At 44.4% G+C, this 16,327-nt stretch overlaps 1 protein-coding gene across 1 annotated transcript in view; it reads right to left on the minus strand.

Moving 5' to 3' along the window:
* Nucleotides 1-12,552, minus strand: part of FBN2 (fibrillin 2) — a 150,410-nt gene extending 137,858 nt beyond the window's left edge. The window contains exons 1-4 of the mRNA XM_053409269.1: nt 11,844-12,552; nt 8,236-8,318; nt 4,840-4,938; nt 2,582-2,677 (exon numbers count right to left, since the gene is read on the minus strand). Of these exons, the coding sequence (XP_053265244.1) occupies nt 2,582-2,677; nt 4,840-4,938; nt 8,236-8,318; nt 11,844-12,070 (505 nt within the window). The 5' untranslated portion in view covers nt 12,071-12,552. The remainder of the gene's footprint in view (nt 1-2,581; nt 2,678-4,839; nt 4,939-8,235; nt 8,319-11,843) is intronic.
* Nucleotides 12,553-16,327: the final 3,775 nt, after the last annotated feature.

The following is a 16,327-nucleotide window of genomic DNA, read 5'->3' on the forward strand; positions in this document are numbered from 1 at the left end:
AGATTGAGGCCAATGGTAACTAATGGGGGGATATGTTATAAAGACAAGAGAATGCGTCAGCCGATGAGTGAACGTACATAGTTTAGAATTATCAGCAGAAGAACAGACTTGAGTGCTATTATGTCAGTGTATTCTTTACCCCACCCTGGGATCTATTGCAATGAAAGATGGATTATAAGTGTGCTAAAAGAAAGAAAGAAAAGGATGGATGGATGGAAGGTATTGAAAGTTCAGAATAAGTAGGCAGAGCAGTTCAAAATGGCCAGACATTTTGAGCCACAGGTGCCCCTTTCATGAGGCAGTTCTGTATGCTGTGAAAAATGCAAGTTTTGAATAGGGAGGAATATTTATCTTTTCTTTACAGTTTTGTTCTTTTAAGTGTCTGTTAAAAGAAACACAAGTCTCACTTTACGAGCATACGCGTATCAAGTTCAAGATTTCCATTCATTCCTATGGGAACACTTCTAATGCAGGATTTGTCCACATTCTTCCCCCCAACTCTCCAGGTTCCCCCCACTGTAAAAAAAAATAATTGCTGCAGCCAATGGGTAAAAGAGAGGCAAAGGGGGGGATGGATTTATCCAATCTCTCCTGCTCTCTGATTTGTCTGATTTTTCCTGCTCTCTAACTGTCCGATCTCACTCCGCATTCCCTTTCTTCATGGTTTCTGTCTGATCTCACTCCACATTCCCTTTCTTCATGGTTTCTGTCTGAAAATGTCAGCCACCAACCATCAAAGCACAAAAAAACCCAAGGAAATAAGGAAGTTGGCTGTTCAGGTATGTGACTCTACAGCATGTATAGCAAGGTTTTGACAGTCCATTTGTGTTCGAAATACTTGGGGTTTTTTTATTTGCCTTCTTACTCTGGAAAAAAACAACAGTTTGTACAAGATCTTAAAGCCCATTCTTGCATTGAGCTCAATCTGCGAGTTTCCCTTTCGTTGGACTGCAGTTAAAGAGATACTCTAAAATGAAATAATCCAGAGTTGTTTCACAAGTGCATATTGCAGTGCAATCTATAAAGTGCTAAAAGTATCTATGTCTGCAATAGCTCCATTTTTACCTAGCAGATTGCAACCATAAGAGGTTTCACTGTCTTAACAACTTCCTCAAGCAACAGCTAAAAGTGATTTGGTCTCAATGTTTTTAGGCAGGTTTCCAACCCAGCCCCTATAAGCGTATGGTCAGGTTTTGAAAGCATTCAGCTTTCCTGTGCCAAAACAACACAGAAGTAGGGAGTGAATAAATCATTCATACTAAGGGGGGGCGGGGAGGGAAATGAAAGGGAGGGGAGAACTTTGAAGTGTGCTAGAACTATCCCCTTATATCACAAGGGGAAACACATAAAAATGTACTGTTGTCGCAAGACATTCTACTCCTTATCAAGGCTTATTAAACCGAATTACCTTTCACTCATCTGTGCGCAGAATGACAACACTTCTGTGTTGTTATAAAAACATATAGCGAGTGAATTATGATGCCATGTGAAATAACATTGGTTTTTTTAAATCTCAAGTACAGTGCATTTAAATAATGTTTGCATAGTGATAATGGATAAGAATAATATTTGTCTAATTTTCATGTGAACTGCAATTCAGTGCACACAAGCTGGACCTGCAACAAAATGGTGCAGTGTGTGGCGTGCTCCTGTCTGCTGATCCAGTCAGCCAAGCATGCCCTCCTCCAGGATATGGAGAAAGGGAGAAAGAGAGAGAGAGATTTTTTATTCTCCACCCTCCCCACTACGCCAGCAAACAGTCAGCATTCCGAAGCCAAAGAGAATATTCATGGGGCTTTTGGGAGTTGTCCCCCCTTTAAGGGCTCCTCTAATATTTATTGTACTTCTGCAAACCTTGGGAACTACCAGGTCTTCTGATATCCCCTTCTCGTGCATGGATGGGGTGGTTCTGGCTACAGAAACACAAGCACACAAAGACTTGAGCATGTTATCAGCATATAGGTTACGGCCCAAACCTTCAAGTGTGGCTAAAATAACTGCAATGTTTATTGCCACCTCAGATCTTGATTCTCACTGATATAAAATGCCGGAGCCAAAAGAACCGCTGAAAAAGGAGAGCTAGTGGAAGGCAAGAAATGTTTGAAATTTAAGGAGCAAGCAAGGGTGTGCAATGTAACAGCAAATAATATAGGGAAGGAAGGAAGAAGCAACACACATAGAAACACAGAAAGATAGCAAGGGTAGGAAAGGGGAATTCTATCCTACAATTATCTACCTTTCTCTTCCTAAGCTCCATTCTGTCTGTCTCTATATGGACAATAAAGACTACTCAAGTGTATGGAGACATAATACCAAGCAATGGTTTGGTATTAGCATGCATGAGCAGTCAGGTTTGATGTTGCAAACTCCATCCTCCCTCTCTCATACTCTTGCACACTGCAATTTCTAAACGGGCTTCTTGGCAAACTATTTTGCTATTGCATCAAAAACGTGGCAATCTATAGTCTGAGTAAGCTGTAGTTTGCTCCTAAACCAGAATGAAACCATGACCTGGGATCTTGGTTTAAAGGCAAATTATGGTTTTCCTACAGTCCAGAAGGAAGCCAAAGTATCTACTTACGTTGTCCACAGTAAGTACCAATATATCCCTTCTGGCACTGGCATTGGTCTTCTAGACAGGAACCACCATTCATGCATCTGATACTGCACTGTTGTACTGCAGCAAAACACGGACAGTTTAAAATTATGGCAGGTAGCTTTAAAAAATGCACAACCACCAATCAAGCATGCAGTGATATTTCAAGGCTGCCCAAATACTTGCGATAGGTATTAATTTAAAGCAGAAAATAGGAAATAACCGCATAAGAATACGTAACATATTTCAGCACCTCATTAACTGGAAAGACTTTGCTGTAATCTTAAAAGCGATCTAAGGCACGTTATTTTAAGCTACAGGCATGGAGCTAAAGGCTGGTGAATTCCAATGCATGTGTAACTAATTCCTTCATTTGCTGCTACCCTGTCAGAAAAATGGGGAAGTCTCTCACCTCTTCACTTATATACACTTGCCTCCCCACTTTCTCACATTAAGATATCTGTGTGTCCCCCTCCCACCACTGCATCCTTGTTCATGACACTTCTTTTTTTCTGTCCACCCTTCTCTCTTCTTGTGCTGTTGGGGTGAAACTACTCTGCCGAAAGCAGATAACAGGCATGGTGCTCTGAATTTTGCAGTAAAAAAACAACAATCCAACTATAACTTTTGCCTTTAGACTGCCATACTCAATATATTTTTCCTTCCTCTAATTTCACTATGATATTATCCTTTTCTTAAATCTCTGCACTTTCCCCTTTAGATTTATGTTGTCACTTTGAAGCTCCTTTGTCGTTATCTCTTTTATCCTTTATCTCAAAGGTCTTTACCGTTCCTACAATTGGTTTCTTTTCTTATATCAACCTCATCCCATCCACCCATTCATTCTCTGACCTCAAGGTCTTTTGTTCATTATTCTAGGTGCACAGAATAATCGACATGAATTAATATATTACTACCTTCCTAAATTTTCTTTATTAAAACAGAGGCTGCAATCCTATACCCAGTTACGTGGGAGTATGACCCATTGAACTCAGTAGGACATGCTTCTCGGTAATACTGCATGCATAAAACTGCACTGCTGATAACTTCAGGAGATAAGGTAATTCAAAATACAAAACGTCAATTTTAAAAATAAAACAAGAACTACATACATAAAAAGACCCCAAATAGGATCCTCCTAAATCGAGGGTCCTGGTTGCGCTCGGGACCCTTAAGCCACCCCCACGGGGTGTGTTGTTGCTAGGTGTGGCCCAAACCTTGTCTGTTGGGCCCCGGGATCACGCTTGGCTGTTTGGGCCAACTGGGGCAAGTGGCGTGATCCCAGGGACCTATAAATGCAGCCGCATGACCAGGGTTGGGCACTCGCTTCACGCTGCTGAACACCCACCCTCCCTCCCTATTTTAGGTGCTGTTGCTTTGGCTTTGCTTTGGTTTGGGTCGCCTGCTTTGGCGCAGGGGCTGGGTAGGAATTTTTCCATTTGGCAGATTGGCTTTAGCCACTTGGTTTTCACCTACCCCCTTAGCAATCGTCACAACTTTGTAAGGTTTGGCGGTTAGGCATTGGTTGATATAAATGTGCGGGAGGGGAGGCGTGGCCTTCACCTGCCCCTCCAGAAATAGGGTATTCCAGTAAAGGAATCTGGGGGTCCTGGATCTCGTCCGAAGTCCGCTTGAGGGGCTAGGGCCATGCCAGGACCACAGGAACCCCGGGGTGAGCTTCAATTGATCTTCACCGATGTTGCTCCCTTGTTTGGTGTTTACCCTTTCAGACTGCCAGCCAGAGAGGCAGGAGTCAGTTATAGTCCCTGACCAATGCATAGACCAATACTGCTCAATTTGTTTTGTAATCAATAAAGTTGTGGCCTAAATTTTACCCAAAAACTTAAACTAAAATTATGTGTCCGTTTGAAGTTATTTACTGGGAAAGGGCTGGGGGGCCTCGGAGCGCGAGCAGAGAACTGAAGTAGCTGAACAGCAAAAACTAAACTACATTTTCCACAAATGCGTTCTTAAATAAAGGTGTTTTCACTGAAAGGCAAGTAGGGGCAGAACCCTTTGGACCTCCCATGGGAGGGCATTTGAGACACACAGTCATAAAAAGTAAGGAGCAGGAAACTTCTATATGCAAAGCAGCACCTTTCATGCAAAAGAGGGTAGGGAAGACAAGACAGGTAACTCTCTCATGCATTTTGTATTTATCTATCCTTAAACACTATCCTAGTGTAAAACGCTGCAAAACACTTTTTCTCCCTAACTTTAAAAATGGAGACTTTAGGCCTTACTTGATTTTGTTCCACAGGTTGGCGATATCTGACCACTGGAACAAGTGCACATGTTGGGGCGAGAACAAAATCCATCACCACAGCTATTTCTACAAATTGCTGAGGAAGAAAATAATGAATCAAAATGCTTGTACATCTTAAATTGCTTAAGAAACACTGGCAAACAAGATAAATTGTTTGCTTAAATGTGTCCAATTCCACCCCCCCAAGAACATAAGCAACTGTGTATATGCTGAAACAATGTTACTTTTGTTTTTGGTTTTGTGTTTGTTATGCTAGCTTCACTTTTACTAAAAACAGGGCTGTAAAGATAGAATCTGTTATGATGCGCTTAAGATTTTAGAGGGTGGTACAAAACATTACTTCTCTAAGAAGTGAGACTTGTGTGCTAAATACAGGTAAAAGTCAATCTGGAAATCAGAAAATTCTAAAATTATGGAGTGACATTTTACTTTTGCGTGTAAGGGCTGAGAGACAAAACAGATGTGACCTTAAGCGTGTGAATGCATTTAAGACACCTGTTTTTGCTATCAAGATAATAGCCACAAAGGAGGGTAGGATGAGTTGGATCAGGACCATGGCACTGGGTGTGGGGAGGAATGGGAGACAGGGCTAAATTCTTTCCTTTAACGCTGTGGTCCCAATGAACCACTGGCAACCACTGGTGCCAATGGAAGTTTCCTTCTTGGGGTTATTAGCATCTTTTTGAAATGGGAGGGGAATCATTGCAACCATGATGTGGTTCACTTATTCCACAGAACCAGACCTCCTACCTCCCCCATGGCTGTTATTTTGATAATAAAAAGCAAGCGAATTAAATTCATCCACATATTTCACAGCAGGATTGTTTTATCCCCCATAAGCCTAAACTATGGGCTCTCCAGTTGGCAATAGTATCTTCAAAAACAATGCTAACAGCTGACTTTTTCCTAGCCAAAGCATACATAGAGCTAGTCAGAGACTTTGAAGTTCCTTTGCTGTAAAGATACATGATTACCTCCAGACAAGTGACTATTTTTGAGATACGGTTCATTCAAATGTTTTCTAGGAATATTAATTTTAAATATCTCTCTGACCTCGTTTTAGAGACAATGGAATATTTTCTAGCTTAACTGACACATTTCAAAGATGAGCAGATGGAACTTCCCACACCTGTTTTAGCGCTGCAAGGAATAAATAACTTTGCACAGCTAAAGTGCAATACAAATGATAAGTAATGAAATTAGTATTTTCACAGCTCCAGCATATCCATGTTTACTCAGAGGAAAATCCAGTGTTCAGTGCAGCTTACTTCCAGGGTTGCTACCTTGTTTGAGATAGCAATACTTGCATAGGACTGTTATCTTGTTTGAGCTTTTAATGATGGTTATTGAAATATGGGCAGAACAAAGCACTCCACATGAATATAACAAACCTGCTATCTAACTCATACAGTAGTTTTTCAGAGGACTGATGGAGAATATTCAGGCTGACCACATCTATACTCCAAGCACTGCATCTATATTAATGCTTTTCAATGTCCTAGCAGCATATTCTGAGCAAATTTTCCCATCTGAAACTAACTAGATATTCACATGTGCCTTTGAAGCCCTTTGTGCTGTTTGTGTACAGTGTTAATAGTGGATGTTGTTAATATGGGATATAACACAAAACAGAAAATGTATGTATATCGTAGCCAAGATATGTAATACAAATGTAAAACCTAACAATTTAAGCCAAAGCTATTTCAAGCATCATGTGTGAAAATGTTCTGAAGATTGGCTTGCAATATAAATGAAACTTTGTCCAAAAATGCCATAACTGAGAACAGAAATAAAATAAAGGTCACCCTTCCGCCACTTGAGAAAGTAGAATAAATAGTTAAAACACAGATCTATTCTCTTACTTTTATTATTTCTGGGTTAGGAAACTTTAAGGTATGCCTATATGGTGCAGTTAATGTTAAGGCCAACTAGACACCTGGGTCAGAATGTGAACAGAATTCCTTCATAACTAAGTTTAAAATTTCAAACCCCAATTCAGGTCTTCTTAGTCACTTGATTTGTTGAATGGTGCATTAGGATATGAGTTAGAATGGATTATCAGGATTACACTAACAAAAGAAATTTATTGCCCCTTCAACAGCCCTTTGAGTTCAATAGAAGGAACTCTTGGTTCCGGATCTAGACTTTTCGGGAAGCATTGTAGCAGTGCTGGTAACTATTGCTGCATTAGTACTGGGCTTGAGGATTAGACCTCAGCATCTATGTAAAGTTATGTATTGTGCCCTTGCAACAGCTTTGGAGATGTAGCACCTGACTTTATAAACTGTTACTGTGTCACAGTGCAAGAGCTCAGGCCATAAACTACACTAACAGATCATAGAATCATAGAATTGTAGAGTTGGAAGAAACCACGAGAATCATCTATTCCAACCCTTGGCAATGCAATGGGGCAATGCAAGAATCTTTGTCCCAATGTGGGGTTCAAACCTCTGACCCTGAGATTAAGAGCCTCATGTTCTACTACACTAAACTATCCTTCAATACTAGGCATGCCGCCTGAGAAGTAAGCCACACTGAGTTCAATGGAATTTACTCCCAGGGAAGTTTACAGCAGGCTACCCTCCTATACAAATTCCTGGGAGTGAGGCACACGGAACACAGTGGGCCCCACTGAACACATCGTTTTACTTTTGATTAAACTTGCATTGTATTGTGCTCTTAACTTATAAAACCCCAACTGCCTGAACCTCTTCTCTCTATATCCCAGAGATAGTGGATGTTGATAATATTAGTCAGTGGGGAAATAAAAGCCCTCTAGTCTGCATATGCCCAAATGAACTTTAACATTTTTCACATGTTCCAGGGCTGAACTCTGACCTTAGCCACAGGATGTAGGCTCACTCCTGGTGAGTCCAAACCACAGTTTAACTGATTTACATGCTTTTGTCAAGTCTTATCAGTTGTCACATAGCTCAGCACAATAAAGAGCTTTGCCAAATAAACAATCATGTTGTTGTTAAATATATATTTAAGAAAATCTAATCTAGATCTATTGTAGCACAGCCCCGAACTAACAAAAACAACCAACAGCCTTATGTGAAATATTATTCCTAGGTAACTCAGCTACATTTTCTCTCTGTTGATAAAGTACAACCTACTTTGCTTAGTATTTGACTATTTCTGTTTTAAGTGTTCATTGCTGGATTTCTGAATCTGTAAAAGGGCATTTTTTAAATCAATAGATTTGTGAGTTAGTGTCTAGTTCTTAAAAGCATAATGGAAGCCTAAACTTAGCAACCAGAGTAGATTAATTCCTTACTTCCTTTTTAAAAGGGTAATTAATTAAAATTCAAAGATGTCTTTTGGATGGATTATTACTCAGAGGTTGTAAAATCTGAAGCCAAACACTTACGAACAATACACTGATTTCCCCCAGGGAGTGTTTTCCATCCAGGACAACAGTAGGAGTGGAATCTGGAGCCACACACATTTGGCCTGTTATATGCAAACAAGTGTGTACACAAAAAATATAGGTCAATGGAAACAGATTTTAGGTCTGCATGATAAAAATGCATTGGCCTCAGAAACAACATGCAAGCTTTTTTTCTTTTTTTTTTTACAGAACCCTCACATTTCTTAATAAAAAAAGCATTTCACTGAATCCCTCCCTCCAAGAGCTAAGAGCCCAACTTTTTAGCAAAAAGAGACAATGACTAAGTAATAAGTATTTAGTAAGGTACCATTTTTAAACAGTTCTGAACAATGGACCAAATGCATGCTCTACTGTAACTACTTTACAAGCAGTAAATAATTCACACCAAACATATCTAAAACAGCCTTTTCATCTTAACACCAAGAGTTACATTTTATATGAAAATCAGATTTTTCTAGAGGTATATTAGAAAGATTTGAAAGTGGAAAGAAATGATCATGCATTTTATAACTTAGCATTTTAAAGCCTCCCTCAACCAATCTGAAAAAACATGTTTCTTCAGCAGATTTTAATTGAAATCACCCTTCAGCACTGTTATAGCAAAGACCATTAAAAACTTGATCATGAAGCTGAAGCAATATTTGCCACATTTGGTATAGCTATTAGTGTCGTATTTACACATGCTTTCTTTTGCAAAAGCCAGATGTTTTTTACACCATTCTCAAGAAACATATGGAAACTTTCCAAGATGGACCAAAATTTAAAATTAGCATTCAAATCAAGCCAATCGGTAGACATTAAGAAGAAAAGCAACAATTACAGAAGGGGGAAAGGACAGAAGTAAATGGAGACAACTGCTAGTATTTGGGCTGAAAGTTTGAAAGGGAATGCACAGATGTGTGATGGGACTGATTAGGAAAACAAGCTGTATAGAGAGGTGGCTATTGGGATACAACTGCATCTTAACAAAATAGCCTGGTAGAGACACGATCAAAAGAAATGTGGCTGTCCATTAGAGCTAGATGCAAACCAGTGGTTCCTATGTATTGCCTTGTTGGTAGGTTTTCTACAAGACAACTTCAAAGATAAAGGCGTAATCATAGGAGCCAACTCCTAGGGGCTGAGGGGTCTCCAGCCTCCTTGCCATAAAATATTTGAGGGGGCCAGGCCCCCCAAAAGTTGATGGGAATTCCCATTCAAATAGTGTGTGAGCACTGCATCATGTGATCAATAATGTGGGGCGGGGCTTACCTGCCCCCCCCAATATGTTATTCAAGTTGGCACCCCCTGGGAGTAATGGTGTCTATTTCATGGGGACCTTTGGAGAAGTCAAATAGAAAAAAAAGGCAAACCCATTTCATCTTCAAAACTGTAGCCTTCTATGAAAGAGAACCCTCAATTGCTCTATAGCGGTGTGCTTCAAGAGAGCACATTAGGACTAGTTCTGGGTGTGGGGACCAGACAGCAGGAGGGTGAAGGGAAATACTAAAGAATGGGTCCAGGTCCAATATTTGATGCCACCCATAGGCAACTATCAATTGCTTATGGGATGTTGCTAAGTTCTTACAGGACATAAGGCTAGTAAGTAGCGATAACAGTGGCAGAGTTAATATTGAAATCCTGGAAGAAAGATTAAAGGCTATTTGAGGTAAAAGAGAACTTGGTGGGAGGTTGATTGGGCTCTGATGCCAAGGGAGAATTATGGGTTGAAGGAGGCTGTTCATGGGAGACAAGCATTGATGGGACAGTTATCAGGAAGTGGCTGTAGGCTTTACAGAAGCAAGATAAAATGATGTTTTAACCTGAAACACTGGTTTATCAGAGACAAGACTTACGGATGGTGCGAGACCAGTTAAAGAAGATAAATGAACTAGAAGATAGGGACTGGGAATGTGGATAATTTACCTTTGAGTTGCACGGAAGTACTTGAAGGAGAGCAGAAGAGGAATATTGCAGGAGTGGTTGCATATTATGGGGTAGGGAAGGAATTCATTGGGGCTGGAGCACTGGAAATCAGGAAGTTGCAGGAAATGAGCACAGGACAAGAGGAAAGAACTTGTGATGGGCACTACAGAAGTGCTTTTAGGCGTTGGGAGCAGGAGTAGCCAAAGGTTTCATGGAAGCAGAATAAAGGTGAGCTGAAGGTTTCATCAGAGCACAATAAAGGTGGCATTTCAGAATTTTTGCCTGTGGATCACCCAGAAGTTGCCAAGATGGTGCGCATGCACATATTTGATGGAGCGGGGGGCGCGGAATGGCAGGTTGCAGCTGCCTCCACGCATAACCTCCTGCTAAGGCAATACAAGGAGTACCACAAGGCTGTATATTGTCTCCCTGCTTATTTAACTTATATGCAGAATTCATCATGCGAAAGGCGGGGCTGGATGAATCCCTAGCCGGAATTAAGATTGCCAGAAGAAATATCAACAACCTCAGATATGCAGATGACACAACCTCGATGGCAGAAAGTGAGGAGGAATTAAAGAACCTTTTAATAAGGGTGAAAGAGGAGAGCGCAAAATATGGTTTGAAGCTCAACATCAAAAAAACGAACATCATGGCCGCTGGTCCCATCACCTCCTGGCAAATAGAAGGGGAAGAAATGGAGACAGTGAGAAATTTTACTTCTTGGGCTCCATGATCACTGCAGATGGTGACAGCAGCCATGAAATTAAAAGACGCCTGCTTCTTGGGAGAAAAGCAATGACAAACCTAGACAGCATCTTAAAAAGCAGAGACATCACCTTGCCAACAAAGGTCTGTATAGTTAAAGCTATTGTTTTCCCAGTAGTGATGTATGGAAGTGAGAACTGGACCAGAAAAGAAGGCTGATCCCCAAAGAATTGATGCCTTTGAATTATGGTGCTGGAGGAGACTCTTGAGAGTCCCATGGACTGCAAGAAGATCAAACCTATCCATTCTGAAGGAAATCAGCCCTGAGTGCTCACTGGAAGGACAGATCCTGAATACTTTGGCCACCTCATGAGAAGAGAAGACTCCCTGGAAAAGACCCTGATGTTGGGAAAGATGGAGGGCACAAGGAGAAGGGGACGACAGAGGAGGAGATGGTTGGACAGTGTTCTTGAAGCTTCCAGCATGAGTTTGACCAAACTGCGGAGGCAGCGGAAGACAGGAGTGCCTGGCGTGCTCTGGTCCATGGGGTCACGAAGAGTCAGACACGACTAAATGACTAAACAACAATAAGGCAATACATGCCTGGCCTAGTTCTCACAAACAGCATCGGATCGAGGAGATAAACCTTTTGCCTGCACTGTACCACTTCAGACTGCAGGTGGAGGTCCCCCAGGTGACCTGCTCTTTGGGGCGGGGCCAATCATGACACACCTACGACTGGAGCATCAAGGAGCATCAAGCTAGGCTAGAATCCTTTTCCCCTGACACCTAGCGGCCCCCGTGTCCGCAGAGACTGCTCCATTCCGTACCCACGAAGACCATGCAGCCCACCCCCGCTTGCCGCCTGAAAGTGGTACGATCCGGGCACGCGGCTTCTATAAATGCCGCCTCGCCGCCGCTGTTTGTGAGAGGCAGGCCTACCTGCCCGGCGCGAGGCAACGCGGCTTCCCTACCCCCTGAGCGCGTCCTGCTGGCCTCTCCGGCGGACTCGGTTGGTGGTGGCGGCGCCTTCCAAGCTCCTCGAGGCTGGGTAGCTGGTGCCGCCGCCCCCGCCGCCTGTTGCTCCATCCGCCGGGCGAACCTGCTGCTTGCCTTGCGCGGCTGCTCCCTGCGCCCAGAGCGCCACACAGCCCAGCCAGAGGAAATAAGGCTGCAGGCGGAGCTCCCGCCGCCTCGCCATGGTCGCGGGCGCGAAAATCCTGAGGTGCCTCAGAGAGGAGCCCCGACCTCCGGCTCGCCCCTGACTCGGGAGCTCTTCTCCCTTCCTGAGGAGAAGAGGCGTTATTCCTCCGGGCCGCTCGCGCGCTCCCCTCCACCTCAGCGCGACGCTCTGCTGCTGCGGGTCGGGGCTGCCAGGGGGGCGGCGGCGGTGGCTGCTCCTTCTCTCGCTCCGCGCTGCATCCTCCTCCCTTTTCCCGCCTCTCCGCTGCTCGCCTTCCCGAGCGAAACGATTAAAAGCCGTCGGGGAAAGAAGGGAGAGAGATGAGGTCCGGCTCTTCCCGAGCGAAGGGGGAAAGGGGAAGAACAATCGACGGGTGTGGGCGCCCTCAGAGGGGCTTTTCGGAGAGCGAGCTCGAAATTGCCCGCCTCGAGGATAACAGCAGTAATGATAAGGAGCCGCTAGTGACAGGGGCCGGCAGCTTTCCACCCTGGAAGGCGAAAAAGGAGGAGGGTTAAAAGAAGCTTGCTGCTGCTGCTGCTGCCGACTCAGGGAAGGAGAGGCGGCGGCTCTTGCCCGGTGCGCCGCGAGAAGAATGAGGGGCGAGGGAGGGAGGCAGGGCGGCACTACCGCCCGCTCGTCGGTGGGGAGCAGCAGCGCCGCGCCAAGCACGTGGGAGAGGAGCGCGCCCGAGGAGGGAAGGGAGGCTGAGGGAAGGGGGCGCCCGGAGGGGAGGCGGGAGAGGGAGGGGCCGCCGCACTTGTGAAAGGGGGCTGGAGGGAGAGGGGGAGGAGCTTCGTTGGAAGCCGCGGGGAGGGAAGGAGGGGCTGAGGCCGGGAATTAGGAGGGGGCGCCGAGGGGAAAGTCTGTCAGAGGAAGAGGAGCCGTTGGGCGCCAGTCGGTCAGTCAGTCAGTCACACAACCTCAGTCGTACAACCTTGTTGCCCGTTCTCAAGCAGTCCGTTCATCCACGCCCCAGCCCCCTGGCCTCGTAGTTTCTCCTTGCGCCAACAAAATCACCACCTCAAGAAAGTTCAGGGGAGTTTCTCACTCGCGGCCGGTAGCGGCCAAATTTCCCTCAGTTGGAGTCTCCGGGATAGGGTTGTCATGCGTCCGGGTTGTCCCGGACACATACGGAACACCGCTGCATATAGTAGAGCGCCGGAGTCACTGCCCGGAGGAATCCGGACGTATGGCATTCCCTATCGGCACGCCGATTTTCTCCGCCGCCACCATTAAAAATCGCTCAAAAACGGCATTATTTTAATTTTTGCGATTTCGCCCAAAAAGGCTGAGCAACTCTGGGGAAAACTTTTTTTTAAAGAAGCTAAGCAACCCTACTCTGGGAACCTGCGAAAGAAAAAGGCGGCAGCGTCGTCCTTTGCGCCTTTGGAATGGCTGCCTCAGAAGCGAGCGAGAGGGAAAAGATGTAGTTTTGAGGCTGCATGAGGTCTCCGGAGAGAGCTGGCGGGGGACTGTCTGGCACGCACGAGGGGATCCCTTCACGAGCCTCCGGGATCCTGACAGGCACACGAGGCGACGCCCCTCGTAAAAGGAACCAGATGGGAACTTGAACGCGATCCAGAGCCCACGGATGTCAACGAGAGCGCGGATTTCTATCGGCTTTGATCAGTGGAACTGGCAGCTGCAGGGCAGGAAAGCGAGGATGCCGCGCAGGGCTCCAGAAATGCTAACAACCAGAACTTCAGTGGAGCTCAATCCTGGCTGGTGGCAACTGTCCTTATAGACCAGCGTTTCCCAAACTTGGGGCTCCAGCTGTTTGTGGACTACAACTCCCATCATCCCTAGCTAGCAGGACCGGTGGTCAGGGATGATGGGGGTTGTAGTGTCTGAAAACAGCTGGAAACCCAAGTTTGGGAAACACTGTTAGAGACTGTCCTGGGACTGTGAAGGAAACTCAGCCGTAACCCAGGAGTAAGAATCTGACCACCTATGACCTTTCCACCAAACTTCAATTTCAGTAGAGCAATATGGAATCCTGGTTTCTCTCACTGACAACAGATATGTTTCTATTTCAGCAAACTACAGCAGCAGAACAATTAAACACAGGAAGCTAATAACTGAAAACTGCTACCGCAAAAGGCATCGTCATGCAGTCTAGTCTTTTGTTTCTTGTACTGCAAGGATAATATTGTAGATTTAACACCAACACACGGGTGGCACTGTGGGTTAAACCACAGAGCCTAGGACTTGCCAATCAGAAGGTCGGCGGTTCGAATCCCCGCGACGGGGTGAGCTCCCATTGCTTGGTCCCTGCTCCTGCCAACCTAGCAGTTCGAAAGCACGTCAAAGTGCAAGTAGATAAATAGGTACCGCTCCAGCAGGAAGGTAAATGGTGTTTCCGTGCACTGCTCTGGTTCGCCAGAAGCGACTTAGTCATGCGGGCCACATGACCCGGAAGCTGTACGCCGGCTCCCTTGGCCAATAAAGCGAGATGAGCGCTGCAACCCCAAAGTTGTCTGCGACTGGACCTAATGGTTAGGGGTCCCTTTACCTTTACCTTTAATACCAACACTGGAATACTGGGAATTCACAAGACGTTTGGACCAAGCGAAATGATTGCTAACAACACACGAGAAAGTAAAGGTTTGCTGCAAAGTCATATTGCTCCAATTCTAGCTATCATCATGATTTTATTATCATCAACATCAAATGCATATCACAAAACAATCCTAGGTATTAAATCAGGCTTTGCCAACCTGGTATGGCCAGATGTTTTGGGTGACAAATGCCACTGGACCTCAGATTCATCTTCCTATGCTTCCTATGAGGGATGGTGAGCTCCAGTGCTATTTTGGGAGAAAAAGAGGTTCCAGACCTCACCATGAATTTCTCCCTTGTTCTTTTAGAATGGCAATGGCACCCACCTGAGAGGTGCCGGAGCTGAACTCCTGCGACCTCCGGCTGAAAAAAAGCCCTGGTGGGCTCTACCGTAAGACTAACCAAGTCTTATTTAAAGCCTACAAGAAAATAGCGAGCTGCTTTCTCCAAATTCTTATGTTTGTTTTGTAATTTCATTCCAAAGTAAATCATCATCATCAAACCTTTATTGGCATCACTTACAAACATTCAGAATAAATAGGCCAATGCGATCTCGTCGCCATTTCAACAGTACAATCATTTGCCAAAGGGATGAAGAGGCAAGCAATCTATTTCATCTCTGTGGGTCTCCAGCAGGGGCAGGGTCCTGTAGCGTACTTTGGCGGCAAAAAAAATCAAATAGAGGAACTTAGCTACTGTCTTGGTGAGCTCCTGGTCTCTCCCCTGTAATAAGAAGCATATAAACTCTTTCTCTGGTTTCCACATTGGGATACATAGATAGTCTAATAATTGTTGGTGGAGATTATCATACATTTTACATTTAAGGGCCATGTGAGCTAGAATTTCCACCAGGTGGGCATCACATGAGCAGATCCTATCTCCTTCGGCCATACCTGCAAACCTACCCCAAAGGAGGTTAGAAGGATTACAATTGAACCTAGCCAGCGAAAAAGCCCTTCTTTCTTGCGGGTTAAACAGAAATTGTAAATAATTAAGGTTACATTTCTGCGCCCAAGAGAGTCAAAAATAAAAAGGGGAATATGTTTTTTCTGCAGCTGAGATTAGTTCCTGGTGATCCAAAGTAAATCTGTTAAACAAGCACTTGAAATACAGGGAGGGTCGAGGATGCTGACCCCTTTAGCTTTCATGCTTAGCTACTGCCTTTTCTTCTCCTTAGGTACTGTCTTTACAAGGATACAGGGACCAAATTTCACACTGACACTTAAATTCTGATATGCCATCATCACTCCACCATATATTTAACTACAGGAAAGAAGCTGTACCTGGCTGGCATAAATACAGAGTTTCCGGCTCCCATGTCAAATGTAAGCACTCCTTATAAAAGAAATCTAGACCAGCCTTTGCCAAAATAATGCCCTCTAGCTTTCTGTCTATGGAGTTGTAATCCAAAACATCTGGAGGGCACCAGGTTGGCCAAGGCCAATTTAGACAATGTAAGCAAACTCAAGTGGGAAAGGCATATATGCACTTTACCTGGAGCTTTCAGAATAACCCAATGCAATATCAAGATAAAAAAGCTTATAGCAGTTAAATAAGCAGGGGGAAAGTAAGCAATATTTTTTAGGCCATCTCTGCAGTCTTGCAATCACAGAGTTCTGCAGGGAATTGACATTTACCATTGTGTTTTCAAAAGAGAAAATACATAGTTTGCACTATGGGGAAAGGCCACGGGAGGATAGAACACCTTTTTCATCT

The sequence above is a fragment of the Podarcis raffonei genome, chromosome 11 (genome assembly GCF_027172205.1).
Source record: "Podarcis raffonei isolate rPodRaf1 chromosome 11, rPodRaf1.pri, whole genome shotgun sequence".
Lineage (NCBI taxonomy): Eukaryota > Metazoa > Chordata > Lepidosauria > Squamata > Lacertidae > Podarcis > Podarcis raffonei.